Raw genomic sequence first — 19,550 nt, 5'->3', positions numbered from 1 at the left:
AGTGGGTTCTAACAGATTCTCATTCTAAAAAGCGGTCCCGGTGCTAAATATGTGAGGATCACTGGGCTAGTGTATGCTGAGGAGACTCATAGGCAGCTTGTAGGCTTACATGGAGGTAAATAAAAAATGTTACCTTATGTTCCTCCTGTTAACCTTCAGGTCATCCTCCCCACCCCCACACACACACACCATAGCATGCTGCAAGCACCTTCTGGCACAACTGCATGTTATAGTGTGACAGGGACAGGGTTGAGTTCTAAATTTCCTTAAAATAAATGAGCAATACACAGTACAATCCTATGTATGTCTACTCAGAAGTCCCATATGTTTAATGGGGCTTACTCTTAGGAAAGAATGTATAGAATTGCACTCAAAATGTAAGAGTTGCAGAACAATTGTTCCATCCTGTATGAAATATCTGTATTGTAGAAATTGACTGCTTGTGTTAGAGCCATTTCTGCCAGACATTGCATGTATGCAACAGAGATCAAACGTTCTGTGGGTTGGGCAGAAATTGTTATTAAAGTGTAAAGTGCTGCAGACTGAAGCACATGAAGTACAGATCCTACAACTGAACTCACAATACTAGCCGAGTTCTGTAGAGGTTGCTTAGCCTTTCCTCACACAGAAATAAAATTATTTTAGGAACATCTTTAAATCTTAGAGAAAAGGTTATGTTTATATCTTTCAAAAAGTTATCTCAAAAATTCAAAGTCAGCATTTCCCAACATATACAATATGCATCTGAAAAAACAACACATATTAAGACACTACTCAAACAAAGAGATCATCGTCACTGAGCTGCATGAAATCCTCTGTCTCTGCTGGAGAGAAGGTGGAGTACCTCAAGACATGAGGGATGCAAACATCATCACGCTGTACAAGAACAAAGGTGACAGGGGTGACTGCAACAACTACCGCGGCATCTCTCTCCTTAGCGTTGCAGGAAAGCTTTAGTTGTACTAAAGAGGCTCCAGGTACTTGCAGAGAGCGTCTATCCAGAATCGCAGTGTGGATTCCGAGCCAACAGGTCCACCACTGATATGGTATTCTCCCTTAGACAACTGCAGGAGAAATGCAGGGAACAACGACAGCCACTCTTTATAGCCTTCATAGATCTCACAAAGGCTTTCGACCTGGTCAGCAGAGACGGCCTCTTCAAGATTCTCCCCAAGATTGGATGTCCACCCAGGCTCCTCAGCATCATCAGATCTTTCCACAAGGACATGAAGGGCACTGTTGTCTTCGATGGCTCCACATCAGACCCTTTTGACATCCGAAGCGGAGTGAAGCAGGGCTGTGTTCTTGCACCAACCTTGTTTGGGATTTCCTTCGCTGTCCTGCTGAAGCAGGCCTTTGGAACTGCAACAGAAGGCATCTATCTCCGGACCAGATCAGACGGAAAGCTCTTCAACCTCTCCAGACTGAGAGCAAAATCCAAAGTCCAGCTGAAATGTCTGCGTGACTTCCTCTTTGCCGACGATGCAGCTGTCACTACCCACTCTGCCAAAGATCTCCAGCAGCTCATGGATCGTTTTAGCAAGGCCTGCCAAGATTTTGGACTGACAATCAGCCTGAAGAAAACACAGGTCATGGTTCAGGATGTGGACTCACCTCCCTGCATTACAATCTCTGAGCATGAACTGGAGGTTGTCCATGACTTTGTGTACCTTGGCTCAACGATCTCCGACACACATTCTCTCGATACCGAGCTAAACAAGCGCATCGGTAAAGCAGCTACCACGTTTTCCAGACTCACAAAGAGAGTCTGGTCCAACAAGAAGCTGACGGAACATACCAAGATCCAGGTCTACAGAGCTTGCGTCCTGAGTACACTTCTGTACTGCAGCGAGTCATGGACTCTTCGCTCACAACAGGAGAGGAAACTGAGCGCTTTCCACATGCGCTGCCTCCGACGCATCCTCAACATCACCTGGCAGGACAAAGTTCCAAACAACACAGTCCTGGAACGTGCTGGAATCCCTAGCATGTATTCACTGCTGAAACAGAGACGCCTGCGTTGGCTTGGTCATGTCGTGAGAATGGATGATGGCCGGATCCCAAAGGATCTCCTCTATGGAGAACTCGTGCAAGGAAAGCGCCCTACAGGTAGACCACAGCTGCGATACAAGGACATCTGCAAGAGGGATCTGAAGGCCTTAGGGATGGACCTCAACAAGTGGGAAACCCTGGCCTCTGAGCGGCCCGCTTGGAGGCAGGCTGTGCAGCATGGCCTTTCCCAGTTTGAAGAGACACTTTGCCAACAGTCTGAGGCTAAAAGGCAAAGAAGGAAGGCCCATAGCCAGGGAGACAGACCAGGGACAGACTGCACTTGCTCCCGGTGTGGAAGGGATTGTCACTCCCGGATTGGCCTTTTCAGCCACACTAGACGCTGTGCCAGAACCACCTTTCAGAGCGCGATACCATAGTCTTTCGAGACTGAAGGTTGCCAATACTAATATACTCAAACAAAATAGTACTTCCTACCTAATCTGTGATCACACTGTATTCAAAGACAATCCTTGTCTGTGAATTGTATTCAAAGGCAAATTACAACCAGATCCCAAAGACACACAGACTCAATGTAGAGGAACCAATGAAATCTGCAGAATTTTATGCTTTTCCAGTATACAATGCTGTCTGATGCACTGGAGTAGTTCTTACACAAAATTCCTTTTGAAAAATCTAGTTAGAACTTTAGAAACAAGTTTTCCCAAGAAAGAAAGCAGCTTTATTTCCAATATAAACTTTTATACAAGTGAAAAGGATATTTTTGTCAAAGAAAACAGCAATTGAACTGTAATTTACTGCACTTTTATTTAAAGTGCATTAATTGCACTTCCTAAACTCAAGCAATTAAATGCACATGTCTATAAGCTAAGTGTGCAATTCTTTCTTTTGCACATGGAGAAACTGGACTACTGTAAAGCTTGCTGCCAACTTTATGGCAGAAAATATATAGAGGGTGGCCTCTGTTATCTGCGGGAGTTCTGTTCAGAAGTTCAGAACCCACGAATGATCAAATCTGCGGGTTTTGAATCCACGGGTAATGTGGGCTGCCTGTATCAATGTACACATCGTAAATTGTAGAGAAATTGACTAACTTCTTTTCAATAAGTAAAATTTATGAATTGCTAGTGAGCAGTTAGCTGTTTGCATTATGCCATAAAAACATTTTAAATGGACTACTTGTAGCTCTAATCTACAAATACTTGATCCTACCAAAGTTAAATAGCAGCAGCAAGTATCTCAAATTGTCTAAAAATATATCACTTCTAAGTTTCTTGTAAGAAAAGTTGTGCACTCCACGGTTTGGAGGAAGAAGCATAGCCCCTATCTTGTTGGTCACATGTATGTACTATGGAAGCTGATGCAATCGAACACGGCTTCTCACACAAGAGACATTTTTCACACACGATATTGTAGGTGCAATTTTCTGCACACAAGGTGTGCTTGTGCAGAAATGTGTTACACGCAAGTCAGCAAATATGGGGGGCCATATCCATGGATTCTCTTATCTATGGATCAGGTTTGTGGGGCCCTCCTGTGTACTCTCGTGCTCACCTCTGGAGGGTCCTCTGAGCCCGCAGCCTCTGCTGGGCTCAGACTGAGCCTTAGAGTAAAAAGAAGTCACTTCTGTTTTTTTCGTAAAACCAGAAGCGACATTTTTAATGCCTAGGCATTAGGAGGTCCAGAGAAGACTGAGAAAAACCATGTGACCATTTTTTTTAAGGCTCCGCCTGAGCCCAGCAGAGGCACCCTCTGCTGGGTTCAGAGGACCCTCCAAAGGCGAGGGGTGCAGAGCCTCTGGAAGGTGAAGGGTGTTCCCTGGTATCCACTGTTTCAGTTAACTATGGATGGTTCCAGAACAGAATCCCAGTGGATGCAGGGGCACGCTGTACACAGTTTAGATGGATCAGGTCAGGGGTGTCAAACTCATTTTATATAGTGGGCCGAAGACCATTCATGGCACTGGCTGAGGGCTGGAGGTGACATCATTAAGCAAGAAGGGATATCATTAAGCAGATGATGGCCAGAAATAAGCACTTTGTTCTCACATAGAAACTCATTAGCTGCAAATGACAGGGGAGAAAATGTGCAGGTGTTGTTCATAATTTGAAGATATGAGAGAAGCCTAATTATAACAGGGATAAATTGCTTCCAGGGGCCCTATCCGGTCTTATGTTTGACACCCCTGGTTTATATAACCACTGCAGTAAGCCCTTACAATGACAGATGTCAGGCAACACTGAAAATATAGGCTCATAAAGTCCAATAACATCATTATGAACTAGGTCAGCAGAGTGAAGAGTGAAAAGACACAGAATGCTTATGGGAGGAGCATCCTAGTGACCCACTTGCTGCTGAAATCCTGAAAAGTGCCCCAAAATTCAACACCACAGAGGTGTATTCACCAAACACTGACAGTACCTGCATGCAACACAAAGAACACTTCCAGAATCTTTTACTTGAAATGGCAATTTTGATAGAGCCATTATTATTTAGAAAGGAAAACTCATACTCAAATCCATGAAATATTATAGTTTATTAACAACTTAATAACTTGGATTACTTTCAGAAATAAAGCTCCATGGTCCCACTATTTTAAAATGGTTCTTATATCAGATAACAGCAATAAACAAAAAGGTGTTGTGTAGGGATCAAGATATTGGTAGCCACCACATTAGGGAACTTGTGTTTTCTGTTACTCGTCTTTTCAAACGTTTTCAAAGACAATATTAAAAAATATACATTTTAAAGTTTTTAGAATATTCAAACACCAGATTCTTAAATCTGTAACTCATATCTGATTTCCAAAATGCTGCACTCACGTGAATCCCAGTGAAACAAGTGCAACTGAACCTACTAGACTTCAGATGGCTCTTGCATTTTCCTGTTTTCTCAAAAAGGCAACTGTTCTTCAGTAACTGAGCTTCTTCAGTAACTGAAACAGCAAGTGCAGTTTATCATATAAAAACTAGTCAATTTTATTTGATAAAGTTGCTTTGTGACTGTCCAATTTCAATACTTTTTCTCTCCAAAATTCAGTTGTTGTCTTTCATCCATTGCTCAATCCACTGTATAATCTGATCTAAATTCCGCTCCATGTCCTCTGGAGTGTTGCTGGGCAACTGATAGACAATTTCTTCCTTATAAGATGACATGGCCTCTTCGTAAATAGTCTGGAAAATCTCACACTGAATGTTGTCTTGAAGTTTTTTTCCCTTATATCCTCTAAGAAAAAATAAATATGAGACAAAAAAATTGAGCCTATTTTAGATTTTTTTAAAAAATTGAAACAATTTTGCCAAGTTTTATCTCCAACAGAATCAAAGCAGAACGTTCCATTGGTAGCACTGATTTACCTGCTTTCCAGTCTGTCATATAAGAATGAGTTTTCAGCGCGAAGCACAAATACAATATCGAACCAGCGTTCTGGAAAAAACTCACAGCTGTGATAATCGACTATAACACCACCACCACTCATCTTGTCTTCTAGTTCATCAATGACCTAAAGGGAAAATCAGACAGGAAACCTAAAAACGGATCCTTGGCAACCAAAACATACAACTGTGCTAGACTTTCAACTCACTCGGTCTTCATCCAGAATTGGGCATTCGTACTCTTCATCAAAGCCTTCATACAGTTCTCCTAAGCATAATAAGAAAGAGATTGGACATCATCATCAAACAACTGCAAATAGTTTTATATCAACTACTTGTTCAGACAGCACATGCTCACAAACCTAGAGGCAGCCCAAACCTATATGTTTCTGCTTACTCAGAAATAAGTCCCACCAAACTCAAGTGGGGCTTTACTCCCAGATAAACATGTATTGTATTGTCAATATATTTATCATGTAAATATTAAAGGATACAGTCACATACTCCTTTTCAAAGCATTGCCATTTACTTCCATATTAACTTTAGGAGTGAACTACTTCATTGCTTTAATATTTGCATGCTGTAGTTGGGATTAAATTGTTGCAGTTTCTCTTTATTTTGTCCCATGTTAAGAAAAAAAAAATCAGGTACCCTCCCCCCATATCCACAGTTCCCATATCCATGGTTTCACTTACCTGTGGTTCTCCACACACACACACCCCTGCATCACCACTCATTACTCACCTCTCTTTGTTTGCAAAAGGCAGCTTTTTCTTCATTTTGCTCTGGAACTGAAAGCAATCAGCAAGAACCTAGACTCATACTGCTACAGGAGGCAATTGTGAGAATGCCAACAGGAGTCCTCTGCTGTATGTTTCCTGTTAGTGCTCTCACAATCACCTTCTATAGCAGGGGTGTCCAAACCTCAGCCCTGGGGCCACTTGCAGCCCTCGAGGCCTCTCAATGCGGCCCTCAGGGAGCCCCTACTCTCCAATGAGCCTCTGGCCCTCTGGAGATTTGTCGTAGCCCACACTGGCCCGATGCAACTGCTCTCAGCGTGAGGGCGACTGTTTGACCGCTCACGTGAGCTGTGGGATGAGGGCTTCCTCCAGTGCTTGCTGTTTCACGTCTGTGATGCAATAGCGGCAGCAAAGGAAAGGCTGGCCTTGCTTTGTGCAAGGCCCTTTATAGGCCTTGAGCTATTGCAAGACCTTCATATAAGTTCATCTTCAATATATACATTTACGTAAACGTATGTAAATTTATTCAAATTTTAAATGTAAATTAATTCTTTTTTTCCCCGGCCCCCGACACAGTGTCAGAGAGATGATGTGGCCCTCTTGCCAAAAACTTTGGACACCCCTGTTCTACAGCATTGTTTAGAACTGGAAAAGCCCTCCCCCTCCCAAGCAATGCTTACCATTCCACCTCACTGCCACTTATCTTTCTACCTGATCTGGACATAGGAATGCTCTGGGCAGTGGCATCTGTTGCCCATTACCCAGCAGGCTTTGTACCAGGATTTCCAGGCAGACATGACTGCCCAGAGCATCACTATGTCCAGATCAGGTGGAAAGATAAGCAGTAGTGCAACAGAATGGTAAGCTCTGCTGACATAGTGGACGGCTTTTGCCAAACTCTGAATCTGGTCTATGGGTCATAGTTAGACAGCCCTATTCAAGTAGTTGGACAAGTTGGTCAAGTTGGACAACAGGACAGCCCTGTTCAAGTAGTAAGAATCTAGGTTCTCACTGCTTCTTCCTGCTTCCTGTACCAAAGCAAAATGACAAAAAGCTGCCTTATGCAAAGTATTTGCAAATAAAGAGAGGTGAGTCATGAGTGGGGAGGGAGGAATCATTAAAAAAAATCAACCAACACTTTGACAGAATTGCTGGAGAAAATCCTCCAGAGCCAACAAGAATCCTTCTGGATTCATATGCCTCTGGGGGCAGACCTTCCCAATAAGTCCCTTTCTCCTGCAAAGGTCTAAGAGTGCAATGAACTTAAATCCTTTATCCTGGGCAGAGAGTGATCTGTTCAGGATAAAGGAGTGATGTTGATCCCTTCCACCACATCAGACAACTCCCCAGAGGGAAAAAAACCCAAGTAGAGAGAATGCCCTGCCTGATACCTGGGAGCCATTATTAATGTGGGACAGTCTTATGCGCATAAGCAAAACATTCCCAGGAGCCTTAGCATGCACATTTAAGTTCCTCAGAACCAAGATCCTCAGAGACTCTAGCACCACCTCCAAGACCTCCTCAGTAAACTCAGGAAGGGAAACCACTGGACAGCAGTAGAGGCAATCCACTGGCAGGGGTACAGAGGTTTGGTTTCTACTCACTCCTGTCTGCTGCAGCGTCCAGGGAGTGCGGGTAGCCATGCAGCGTCCTCTGAAGGGCTCCCTGCACCTCAAAACATTGAAGAACTGCAATCGCAACTCACTTTCAGTTTCATGATCAGACGCTGGAAGTGGGTTGCGATTACATTTCTTCAATGTTTTGAGTCGCAGAGAGCTCTGCAGAGGGCTCTGAAGGGCTCCTTGCACTCCCTAGATGCTGAAGCAGACAGGGTGAGTAGAAACCAAGCCCCTGCATCCCCGCCAGTGGCACAATTGATCAGACTACATCACCACCATGCTCCCACCTCACCCCTTAAAGGGGAAAAGGCAGAGCTTCTCAGGCTGGGGCATCACTATGCCCCAGTTTGAGAACCTCTAATTTACAGTTACAAGTCTGCTGTATTTAGCTAAATGTATCATGAATACAAATGCTATATTAAAATTTCATTTTGGATTTTGTAAAATGAAACCTTACTTACCTTCCTTGGCCAAATCACCCACATTAATGTAAATCATCTCTGTTCTTGCAGCAAGCTCTTTGCCTAGTGTAGTTTTCCCAACACCTGGAGTTCCTACAATGAGATGTACAATGTAAGAAAACAACAATAGCGGAGAGTAATAATTAATATATAATAAATCTAACAGTCAAAAATGCTGTGAAAAGTCCAGTTCATTGCAGCCGAAGTCTTTCTATTTTAAAAAATACACCTACACTCTAAAATCCAAGAATTTAGACCTTAAAATGCTGCAGTCACTCTAGTCCCATGATTCTGTGTGTGCAAATCTATGCACGAAAAGACCCACATTTGGGCCTGGTTTCCACATAAAACAAAATTTCAGCTGGCCTTGATTGTGGTGCTGATTTGGTGTTCCTGCCTGCGAATTCAGGTCTGCTTCTGGTATAATGGATTTATTATTTTTTTTATTATATTTTCAGTGACTTTATTGCTGCATTTAATTTTGCTGTATTAACCACCCTGAGCACCTCCGTAACAAGAGGCGAAAGTGTAGGGCAGTGATTCCCAAACTTTTTCAACAGGTGGCTTCCTTGACCTACTGGGCCATTGGCTGTGGCTCCCCATTAGGGCTACAGTCCTATACATTGTATAGGGCAGTGGGGTTTTCATGAGGATTCTGCTGCTCCCCTGGCTGGTTTCTGCAGTTGCCCAGGGAGCCGTGGGTCAGTTTGGGAACCACTGGTGTAGGATATAAGTTTTTTTAAAAAACCGTACTACAGTAGTAATGAAGTGACAAAGTGCTTAGATAGTCATGTGCTAAAATCAGGTGGGCCATTATGTTTTTTAAAAACATTCCCTACACTACAAACAGCACAATGCAATGCATGTCTACTCATAAGAACAGCCCTGCTGGATCAGGCCATAGGCCCATCTAGTTCAACTTCCTGTATCTCACAGTGGCCCACCAAATGACTCACAAAAACACACAAGACAACAAGAGACCTGCATCCTGGTGCCCTCCCTTGCATCTGGTATCTGACATAGCCCATTTCTAAAATCAGGAGGTTGCACATACACATCATGGCTGGTAACCCGTGATGGACTTTTCCTCCAGAAATTTGTCCAATCCCCTTTTAAAGGCACCGAGGCCAGATGACGTCACCACATCCTGTGGCAAGGAGTTCCACAGAGTTCCCACTGACTTTAATACAACAGGGCTTAGGCCAGCGATTTGCAATCTTTTTCACCTCATCGCACACTGACAAGGCACTAAAATTGTCAAGATACACCATCGGGTTTTTGACAATGGGCAAGGCACACCATGCTGCCAAGGGGGGCGCAGGTCCACTCAGAAGAAAGTCCCATTAGAGTCAGTGGGCTTACTCACAGGTAAGTGTGGATAGGACTGTAGTCTTTCAGCCCCAATCCTATGCAAGTCTACTAAGAAGGAAGTCCCATTAGAGTCAATGGGGCTTACTCCCAGGAAAGTGTGGCTAGCACTGCAGCCTGAGAGCCCCATCCTATGTCTGTCTACTCAGAAGGAAGTCCCATTAGAGTCAGTGGGGCTTACTCCCAGGTAAGTGTGGACAGGATTGGGCCCTGCGTGGTCTGTGCTTGGGTGTGGGTGGCAGGTCTCGCTCCCCACCTGCCCCTTCCTGGCCCCGCTTTGGCTCTCACCGGTGAGAAGAATGTTGGGTCTCCGCATCCTGCCGGCGCTCTGAGGGACCGTCCCAGGAAGGCACGTGCGGACTGACAGCGCTGCTCCGGGAGGCGCGCGCCGATAGCGTCACCGCCCGCTTGCGGTGGAGGGCTGTGCGCACTCGGAGGGCCTCCCTGAGGAGCAGCGGGGAGGCAGGCGGGCCAGGGACAGCTAAGCGCCGAGGCGTGTGCGAGGCCCAGCCGGGACGGAGGAGGCTCGAGGCAGGGGAGAGCCGAAGGGCTGCCTGGGCTGGGCTGGGCGTCAGAGCAGCGCCGCTGCACGGAGTCTCGCCCTCGGATAATGTGCTGGAGGTCAGGCAGCCTTCAGGCACTTGGGGTACGTCCCTCACTGCGTAGCCAGCAGAAGGTTAATCTAAGCCAGTGGTCTCCACCCTGGGGTGCCTGTACCCCCGGGGCCCTTGCCAGGGGTACTTGAGGGGCGCTTGAGAAAGAATTGGATAAGGGGGGGAGGCAGCTCAACCTGTGGTTGACCAGCCTGGTTCCCAGTGGAACCAGGGGTTCCCAACCTGGGGTACCTGTACCCCCAGGGGTACTTTAGGGGTACTTGAAAAAGAATTGGATAATGGGGGGGGGAGGCAGGTCAACCTGCAGTTGAGCAACCTGGTTCCCAGTGGAAGCCAGGGGTTCCCAACCTGGGGTATCTGTACCCCCAGGGGTACTTGCTAGGGGTACTTGAGAAAGAATTGGATTATTGGGGGGGGGGAGAGGCTGGTCAACCTGCAGTTGACTAACCTGGTTCCCAGTGGAAGTCAGTGGTACCCCCAGGAGTACATTTAAGGGCACTCGAAAAAGAATTGGATAATGACAGGAAAAGGCAGGTTTTTATTAGAATGTGTTGTGGGGCTGGCAAGGCAGGAAGAAAGGCAGTCCACTGGCTGCAAAAGCCCCACCAACTGCTAGTTTCTGGTCATCAATTTGTGTATTATCAGATATGGAGCAGAAGTTGAAGACGTATTAATCTGAAATAACAGCAAGTACATTAATTACAAAAATTTTGCTAATGTGAGGGGTACAGTTTATGGAAATGGGCTGTCAAGGGGTGCACAAGTGAAAAAATGTTGGGAACTGTTGATCTAAGCTCATGAGGGGGTACTGCCTAGCAAGCGTGTTTAGTATTGCATCTCTGGATTGTGGCCTCAAGTGACCTTAAAGTTTGCACCTAAATTTTCTTCCAGTATTATATTTGTTTCCAGCAAGTTTAGCCAATCTTCATTCTCTTTTTGTCAATTCTGGCTTTAGAAAGCAAGCCTATACACATTGATTTGGTACTGAGAACACAATCCTATGCTTCTCTACTCAGAAGACAGTCCCATTGTCTTCCAAGGGGCTTGCTCTCAGGAAAGTATGCATAAGATTGCAGCCTAAGGGCCCAGTCCTATCCAGTTTCCAGTGCCAGTGCAGTCATGCCAGTGGGGTGTGCACTGCATCCTGTGGTGGGGAGGCAGTCACAGAGGCCTCCTGAAAGTGTGGGAACATTTGTTCCCTTACCTCAGAGCTACATTGTGGCTGTACCAGTGCTGGAAAGTTGGATAACATTGGTCCCTAAGGGTCCAATCTTATCCAGCTTTCCAGCACCAATGCAGCCTCAATGCAGCCCCAAGGTAAGGGAACAAATGTTACCTAACCTTGAGGATGCTTCTGCGACTGCTCCCCCACTGCAGGATGCTGGAAAGTGGGATAAGATTGGGCCCTAAGTCCCACTGAGTGCAATGGAACATACTTTTGAAGAGTCATGCATAGGACTGCACTGTAAGGGAACTTTCACCTCCTAGGAAGTAGCATGTCTGAAAGAGCAAGTACTTTTTCCTAAAGTACTTTTCCAGCCATGTAACTTACCACTTCTTCTTCTGGGAGAAACATGTTTTGGATGTTTCTCCCAGAAGCAATGAAAAGCACTCTGTGTATATTATTGGACGATTGGGGTTGACTTGTGGGTGTTTTTGTGCAATCTACGGGCATGAGAACTACTAGACTTCCTGTTTTGTGCTTGTAACCTTTCCCTCTAGCTTTCTCTCTTGCTAATGCCTATTTGCCTTGTGCCTATAAACTTACCACACAACCCTATACGTGTTTACTTAGCAGTAAGTCCCATGTTATTCAGGAGGATTTACATTCAGGAAGTGTGTATAGAATTGCAGCCTTACAACCTACCTCCTCCTCTCTACAGAGATTCTTAAGAATGGCTTGTCTTTGTTATCTGCATGTCCTTAGTGGAGACAGCTTATGATTATTTTTATATTGCTAAATGGTGATAAATTCCTGTTCTCCCACACACACACACACACACATTCAAGTGAATCTACAGTCACCTGTGTAACCTGTATCATTTAGCTGTTGGAATACAATCCTTACTTCCATAACATATTTTACTTATGAAAGTGTTAGTATTGTTCTGTTTTGGTTTTACTAAGGATTTAAAGATCAGTTTCACAATCTAATTGTTTGTGTAAATGTGACTATACTTTGATTTTCCTTTTCAAACATACTGTACTATTATGGAAACTTTTTTAGACCTTAACAGTGCACTTCTGTGCATGTCTACTCAGATATTAGTCCTGCTGCGTTCAGCTAGGTAAGTGAATATAGGATTACAACCTAAATGTCTTCACATAGAGTTCAAACAGAAGCTTGATCTAGTCTCTTGTTTGCAATACAGTTTTCCACTTGCTTAGTGCAAGTAACAGTTGCCCTCAAATTAGTGGTAAAACTGCCCTTACCTGATGCATCTCCCCCCACCCCTTGGAGAGGAACATATGCAGATACTATTGAACTGAATTGGATGAAAACATTTTGCCAGCTGCATACAGTTTTTTAAAGGCATCAGTAGCTGTTGCTTGAGACAAAAGTACTGCAGATGCACATACATCCACCATAATGCTTTTCTGTGTTAAATTTAGGAAAGTATTATAGAGGTGTCACAGGTGTTGTACTGTCTCTCTTTTTTGGCCATAAAAATAGTATTCTAAGTCTAGAAAAAGTACTGATGGAGAAGAAAGGAGTTGTTTGCAATTATTTGCAAGTCTGTTCTCGTTGGTCTAAAAGCTTTAAACTCTAGTCCTAAAAAGTTGGTTTATTAAGGCTTTCCCCCCACTTTTTCAGGACATTTTAAGGAGCTGTCATATGTTTCGGATGGAAACTACAAAGGTTGATGATGTCAAAAACTTCTGCCAAGCGACAGGTAAATGAAACATTTCCAACTGAAGTAGATGCTACTGTAAATATTAAGAAAAGACTGTGGACAGTTCCATGTGCAAGCATTTGTGCAAATGCAAGGAATAATTTTGTCCTGTATTTTTTGTGTGTGTTTAAGGCCTCAGATGGCCTGACAATAGCAATTGGGAAATCACATTCTAAATCCCTCTCTGTTCATTCTGAATTGTTCTGAACAAGTTGTATGTTGCACACCTTGTTCTTTGAAAGGAAAGCAATGGTGTGATCTGTCTTGCACAGCTGATATGAAGAAAAATGAGATGAGTGTTCTGAAATGTTGCATACTAGAAATGGTTATTGGAAATAAGTTCAGTTGATAATGTTCTAAATGAATGTTTAAACAGAAGAATAAAATTAGGTGTTGATTAATTAGCTTATAATTCCCAAAGTTTACCCAAAGTTACAATTGAAGGGCATGATTCTGAGTGTGGTGAACTAATGAACTGCATAGTCAGAAAAGTATTGTTCCAAACAGTGGAATCTGATAACCTAAAATATTTTTTTGCAAAATAGTACTGTTCAATCTATTACTTGCAGGCTGTTTAATTCTGACAGCTAAGAAGAACAAAGTTCAAGTTTTACTTAAGGGAACTGGATAGATAGAATTTGGGAGTCCTTCTGAACTCACTTACTTGTCAGTTGAATAAAAGCATCTTGGAAGCATCTTCCATTGTAGTGAATTTAGCTGAATTAGAATTTAGGTTTTATGAAACATGTTCTAAGTGCCTGGAGAGAGAATGATTGCTGGATTATCAGCTGGCTACCTTCTCTCACATTAACAAGGCTATTGTTAAATGACTTTTTTCCTTTATTTTAAAGTGCCATTCTCATCGCGTTGAGATAAAACTGCAGGTGAAAAATCCTTGGATAATTAGGTTATACCTGTACTTCTGATAAATGATGCTGTAAATAATTGATATGCAGTGGCTACATATAGAAAACTAACAGTTCGATTCAGTGATTCCCAAACTCACTGGGGCCATTTCACACTCACAAGGGTGCCACGCAGTCTCTTCTTTCCAATTCATCAAGCCAACATAGCACGGGATCTCACGAGAATGGCACAACATCAGCCCAGCAAGCCAGAAAGAAGTGACTGTGTGGGACTGCATGGCACCTCTGTGAGTGCACTGTGGCACACTTTTTGGGAACCTCTAGTGTAATCCTATGCATTATTTAGAAGTAAGGCCTGTGAAATTCAACAGAACCTGTTCCCAGGAAAATGTGTAGGATTGTGACCTAAATAAACAGTATTTTTTTTAAGTGTCAAAATGCTATAGAATTATTCTCCATGTCCACAAATGTTTGCATTCATGCATACTTTCAATATTTTTGATGGTTTCATGTTAATTCTAAACACTTTTTCTTGTATTTGAGTAACATTGCTTAATTTCCATTGTGATGCAAACTAAGAGTCCAATTCTGAGCTTGGAGCAGCAGCTTTGTGCCACTGTGCACTGTTGCAAATGTGCCGTAAGGCACGTCTGTGAGTCCTGGTGCCGGGTGGGCTTCCGGCCTCCGCTGCTCGGCAGTCTCAAGACTGCCGAGCCGCGGCACAGTAAGCAAGGGCGGGGAGGAGGCATTCCGGGGAGGGCGAAATTGTGGGGAGGGCGGAAGAGGGCAGGTAAGAGGCATGCCAGGGGGAGGGAGCGGGGAGGCAGAGAAGTGGGCCTGTTGGAGCTCCACTCCAATGTATCCTGTCTGTTTGTGCAGGGTTCGGCGCCCTACATGAACGCCTTTTGGTCGGCGGTAAAGTGAGTAGCCCCACTGCAGGACTGCTTCCCTTACCCAGGAGAAGAGGATGAAAGTCCCCTTCTTCCAAGGTGCCACCTGTGGCAGGCTGAGGTACACAGGATCCGGCAGCAGCCGTTCTTGGCGCCGCTGCAGCCACACGCCCCGGGCAGCTCAGAATTGGGCTGTCAGATGCCACTTTCCCTTAGGATTGGGAGGATTGGTAAGAACTTGGGCTACTCTACTCTACTGCAAAGATAAGCAGTGATAATATATAGACTAGGTTAAAAATCAGCGCATTTCTACAATGCAATAACTTTTGTATGCTTGCATTTTTTCAGGTGACTGAATGGGTAGAACCATCTTTTAGTGATCTCAGAAAGAATACAAAATCCTCTTCTAGTATTCCTCTTAAGAAGTCGACTACAGATACTATTGACCGTTGGAAGATAAAAGAACATTTTTCTCAGCTAGGGAGAGGCAAGAGTGAGAGAAAAAAAGGGAAACCTTCTTCTGAAGATGATCAGCATCAACTCTCCAGACAAAATCTCACCCAGACTGAACCATGGGTGGATAAATACAAACCCAAAGCTCAGGTAGAGTCTAATTTATAATTTCATTTTTTAAAGATGAAATTATAGTGTTACTTTTAGAGATGGTATCTTGAAAGGGAAAGTTGTGAAACTCTGAATAGTGCAACTGCTAAGAAATGAACAGAAGTGCATGAAGTTTATGCCTTGCTTCTAAATGAACTTGGAAATTTATGCAGTTGAAATTGTTGGGATTTGGTTCCAAATAATTTTTTTTAAAGATTTGACAGGAGATATTTGGAATCCTTTGCACTAACTTCCTTTTGCATTTGTTAATGAAGTACCATAGCCTTCAATGAAATAAAATAATGGTTGAATTTCTTACAACTTTACTTGAAATATGCTAGGTTGTTAACAACTATCATTGATAAACCCATTATTCAGTTTATTTCCTAAAGAAGGTTATGAAGGATAAAGGAGCCATTTATGGGCAAGCTCTTCCATTCGTAGTCTTCGCCAGAAATACTGAGGATGTCCTCTGAATGCCTGGAAAAATTGGGTCTGGATCAGAGCCTAGGATTTCACATTAACATAATTGCTGCATCCCCAAACCTGGAGACTAAGGGTGCAATCCTATCCTGCACTGGAACAGGCGAGCCAGGAGGCTTGTACTGTATCCAGCACAGGATAGTGGACATAAGCAGCTCAGCCAGAGGTAAGGGGAAACATTTCCCCTTACCTCTGGGTAAGGGCTGCTGGCCCCTATGGGTCTCCTCAGACTTGCCCCACCTCTGGAGGCGGCACAAGTCCGAGGAGAGCGGAGTGGCTTGAAGCCACTCCATTCTCCCCGGGAATGGAGGTTGGGATCCAGCATAACTGCTGGATCTCAGCCTCACCACCTGCTCACCATCTGCCCGCCCCCAGGGCCGCCCACTGCCCGCCCTTCCCCCACCCAGGAACGCTTCTCTCCCTCCTCCCCACCTCCCCAACACCTACCTTTCGTCAGCTTATCTGATCCGACACAAGGCGCTGGGAGGGAGCTGGCATGGAGGTTTCCGTCAGCCTCTGCAGGCCGGTGCTTCTTGGAGCACCAGCCTGGCTTCCTCCTGAGGAGGCGCAAACGTGCCTCTATAACACTATAATTTTATCTTTATAAAATTCTGAATCCAATAATCTGGATTCAATAACCTGGATCCAGTCCAAAATTGATTGACATATAAAAGGGTTAAACACCTAGTCTACAAGCAGAAAATAAAAGAGAATACAGTCACTTCTTTCTTGTGCTTACTGTTGTATTTAATTTATATTGAGGATAGAAGCATATACTTCAGTGCTCCTAAAGGATACATTTTACCATTTTTATATTTTTATACATATTTCAAATTTCCTTTCTCTCTAGAATGAACTGGCTATACACAAGAAAAAAATTGAAGAAGTTGAAGCATGGTTAAAAACTCGGGTATTTCAAAGACAGGCAAAGCAGGTTAAATTTAATATTTCTAAGTTTTTCACATGGCAATATGTTTCTTATTGAGAGCTTTCTATAGTAGATCCTCTAATTAAAGTATGGTAGATTTTAATGGAAAAATAGGTATTCTCAGAATATTTGGAAGTAAAGTCAGAAGAAGTGAGGAGAGAATTTTGCAGCAGTATTTTTTACATGATACTTAATGCGGTCACCTCGTAGTGAAATGGTCTAGGACAGGGGTGTCAAAGGTAAGGCCTGCGGGCCATTTTGGGCAGCCCCCCAAGCTTTGGTGGAGTTCTGGGGCTGCCCCACCCCCGCTCGCTCCAACCACGAGCACAGCTCTGCAGTCAGAGAGAGTTCCCAGGGCTGGAGCAGCCACGCATGGCGTCCCTGGCCCTTGGTCCTCCCTCTGGCTGCGAGTCGGCCTCACCCGCAGCTGGAAGGGGTGACTGGAGCACCCGCGCACAGTGAGTCCTTCCTCTGGGCACGAGCAGAGCTCGCCCGCAGCTGGAGAGAGTTCCAAGAACTGGAGCAGCCGCGCACAGCGTCCCCAGGCCTCAGTTCTCCCTCCGGGTATGAGCAGGTCTCACCTGCAGCTGGAACGGGTGACTGAGGGCTGGAGCAGCTGTGCACGGCGTCCCCGGTCTTCCATCCTCCCTCCAGGCATGAGCAGGGCTCGCCCATGGCCAGAAGGGTGACTGAGAGCTGGAGCACCCACGCACGGCATCTCCAGCCTTCAGTCCTCCCTCCAGCTGCAGCCAGAGCTCTCCTGGGCTTTGGTCATGGCCAGAGGGGGTCTGGGAGCAGGAGCCGCTGTGCGTGGCTTCCCTGGCCCTGACTAGTGGCAGGTAGAATGGGGGCTGGGGGCGACTGGGAGGCTTGGCTGGCTGGCGGACAGGGGATGCTTGGTGGTAGAATGGGGGCTGGGGGGCGACTGGGAGGCTTGGCTGGCTGGCGGGCAGGGGATGCTTGGTGGTAGAATGAGGTCTGGTGGGGTGAGGTAGCAGAGCGTGAGGGAAGCCTCAGATTTTTAAAAAAACAGGAAGTGATGTCACTTCCTGTGTTCAGGTCACTTCTGGGTGCCACACTTGGAGTTCGGCCTTTGGCAGGTGCCATGAATCCAATGTGGCCCCCAGGATGAAATGAGTTTGACACCCCTGGTCTAGGAATTCATAGACAAAAACAAATTTCTTAGGAAAAAGTACAGTGGACTTGAAAATAAAGTTAATGCAAATTGGAGCGTACTAACATCTGGGATACCATTGGAAAAAAATGTACAGTTAGCTGTCTTTTTCCGAGTGGTAAATAGCAGAACATAGGGAGCAAATGATAAAAACCCTTCTTTGCAAATAAACTTTTTGTGTGCTTTGTGGAGCTTGCTGCAATATGATCTAAGAAATGTGAATGTACTCTAGTAACATGGGCAGCACAGGGGCTGTTCCGGGTGCTAGCTCGCCAGTGGGCTGAAGGTTCTTTGGAATCTGAAAAAGAATCAAGTCTAGTCCAAGTTTGTCATGAAAGACCTTTATTTGTCTAGAACAGTGGTTTTCAACTGCTGTGCCATGGCACACTGGTGTGCCACGGGGGCATGGAGTCATTCAGCAGCTGTGCGTGCATGCAGGAGAAGCGGCTGCTTGGAACCTCGCGCAGGAGAAAAAGGAGCAGCCCGCAAAGGGGCTCCGAAGCTCCTGCTGTTGCTGGTGCCTGCACTGATTGGGCAGCCGGGCAGCCAAAGAAGCCTGGAAGAGCTCCTGGTGGCAGGAGCACAGAGGGAGTGAGAGCGAGCAGCCAGCCAGAAGGTGGAAGCAGGTACGGATCCAGCGAAGCAGCTGGCTGGAAAGGATCCTTTTCCTTGCCTGCAATGCCCCAAAGTGATCCTCCCTGCATTGCCTCCACTGGCAAGGCACTTTTTGGCTTTGACAGTAAGGGCGTTGGACCACAATCCTATCCACACTTTCCTAGGAGTATGCCCCATTGACTATAATGGGGCTTAACTTCTGAGTAGACATACAGAAGCTTGGGCTCTTGGTCACACTCTTTCTTGAATACATGAGCAGGCAATTGATGCTTTTCTTCTCCTACACCCCACGTCCTACACACACATTTCCCCCCATCTTGACTGCAGTTAACCCCTCTCTTACTGCCCCCCTCCCTCCCTCTTCCCCACCTTCCAAAGTCCAGAATCAGTTGCCTGCATTCTCTCTCTCTCCCTCTCCCCCCCAGCCCAGTGAATTCTGCACTTGTTTCAGTCACATCTCCTCACTGCCCCACACCCCACATTTCTCCAGTATCTGCTCAGTCTCATCTCTTTGCCAACACTTCCTGGCATATCAAAGCATATCAATTGATAAAAGTTTGATCAAAACATTGTACCTTCTTTCCAGAAACCACATATACTTCCCTCTCCAAGCTTCTCATGAATTTCTTTAATGATATAAGGCTGCAATCCTAACCACACTTTCCTGAGAGTAAGCCCCATTGAACAAAATAGGACTTACTTCTGAGTAGACCTGGTTAGGATTGTGCCCTTAGTTATATTAAAGTAATTGTAACATAATAATGTAATTAAAAATTAGTAGTGTGCCTTGACAACTTTCGTACCTTGTCAGTGTGCCGTGAGCTGAAAAGGGTTGAAAATGGCTGGTCTAGAATCTAAGAGCATCAAACTTACAGGAGCACCTCCAGGCATGAGGCTTACACAAGCATCTC

The 19,550-nt window shown here is 45.0% G+C and overlaps 2 protein-coding genes across 4 annotated transcripts in view; one reads left to right on the top strand and one right to left on the bottom strand.

The window, feature by feature from the left end:
• Positions 1-4,529: 4,529 nt before the first annotated feature.
• Positions 4,530-10,002, bottom strand: AK6 (adenylate kinase 6). 2 transcript variants are annotated; one of them, XM_066613544.1, is made up of 5 exons: positions 9,861-10,002; positions 8,205-8,297; positions 5,594-5,652; positions 5,367-5,512; positions 4,530-5,235 (listed from the first exon to the last, which is right to left on the bottom strand). In XM_066613544.1, the coding sequence occupies exons 1-5, from the start codon at positions 9,886-9,888 to the stop codon at positions 5,046-5,048; spliced, it is 516 nt and encodes a 171-aa protein (XP_066469641.1). In that variant the 5' UTR covers positions 9,889-10,002; the 3' UTR covers positions 4,530-5,045. The 2 variants fall into 2 exon arrangements, with proteins under 2 accessions (XP_066469641.1, XP_066469642.1); XM_066613545.1 differs by having other exon boundaries at positions 9,829-9,894.
• RAD17 (RAD17 checkpoint clamp loader component) overlaps positions 9,981-19,550 on the top strand; it is a 27,113-nt gene continuing 17,543 nt past the window's right edge. For both annotated transcript variants that reach the window (XM_066613543.1, XM_066613542.1), the window contains exons 1-4: positions 9,981-10,218; positions 13,002-13,080; positions 15,185-15,439; positions 16,773-16,856. In XM_066613543.1, the coding sequence (XP_066469640.1) occupies positions 13,051-13,080; positions 15,185-15,439; positions 16,773-16,856 (369 nt within the window). In that variant the 5' untranslated portion in view covers positions 9,981-10,218; positions 13,002-13,050. The remainder of the gene's footprint in view (positions 10,219-13,001; positions 13,081-15,184; positions 15,440-16,772; positions 16,857-19,550) is intronic.

Source organism: Tiliqua scincoides, chromosome 2 (genome assembly GCF_035046505.1).
Source record: "Tiliqua scincoides isolate rTilSci1 chromosome 2, rTilSci1.hap2, whole genome shotgun sequence".
NCBI classification, from domain to species: domain Eukaryota; kingdom Metazoa; phylum Chordata; class Lepidosauria; order Squamata; family Scincidae; genus Tiliqua; species Tiliqua scincoides.
This window is presented reverse-complemented; position numbering and strand designations above follow the sequence as displayed.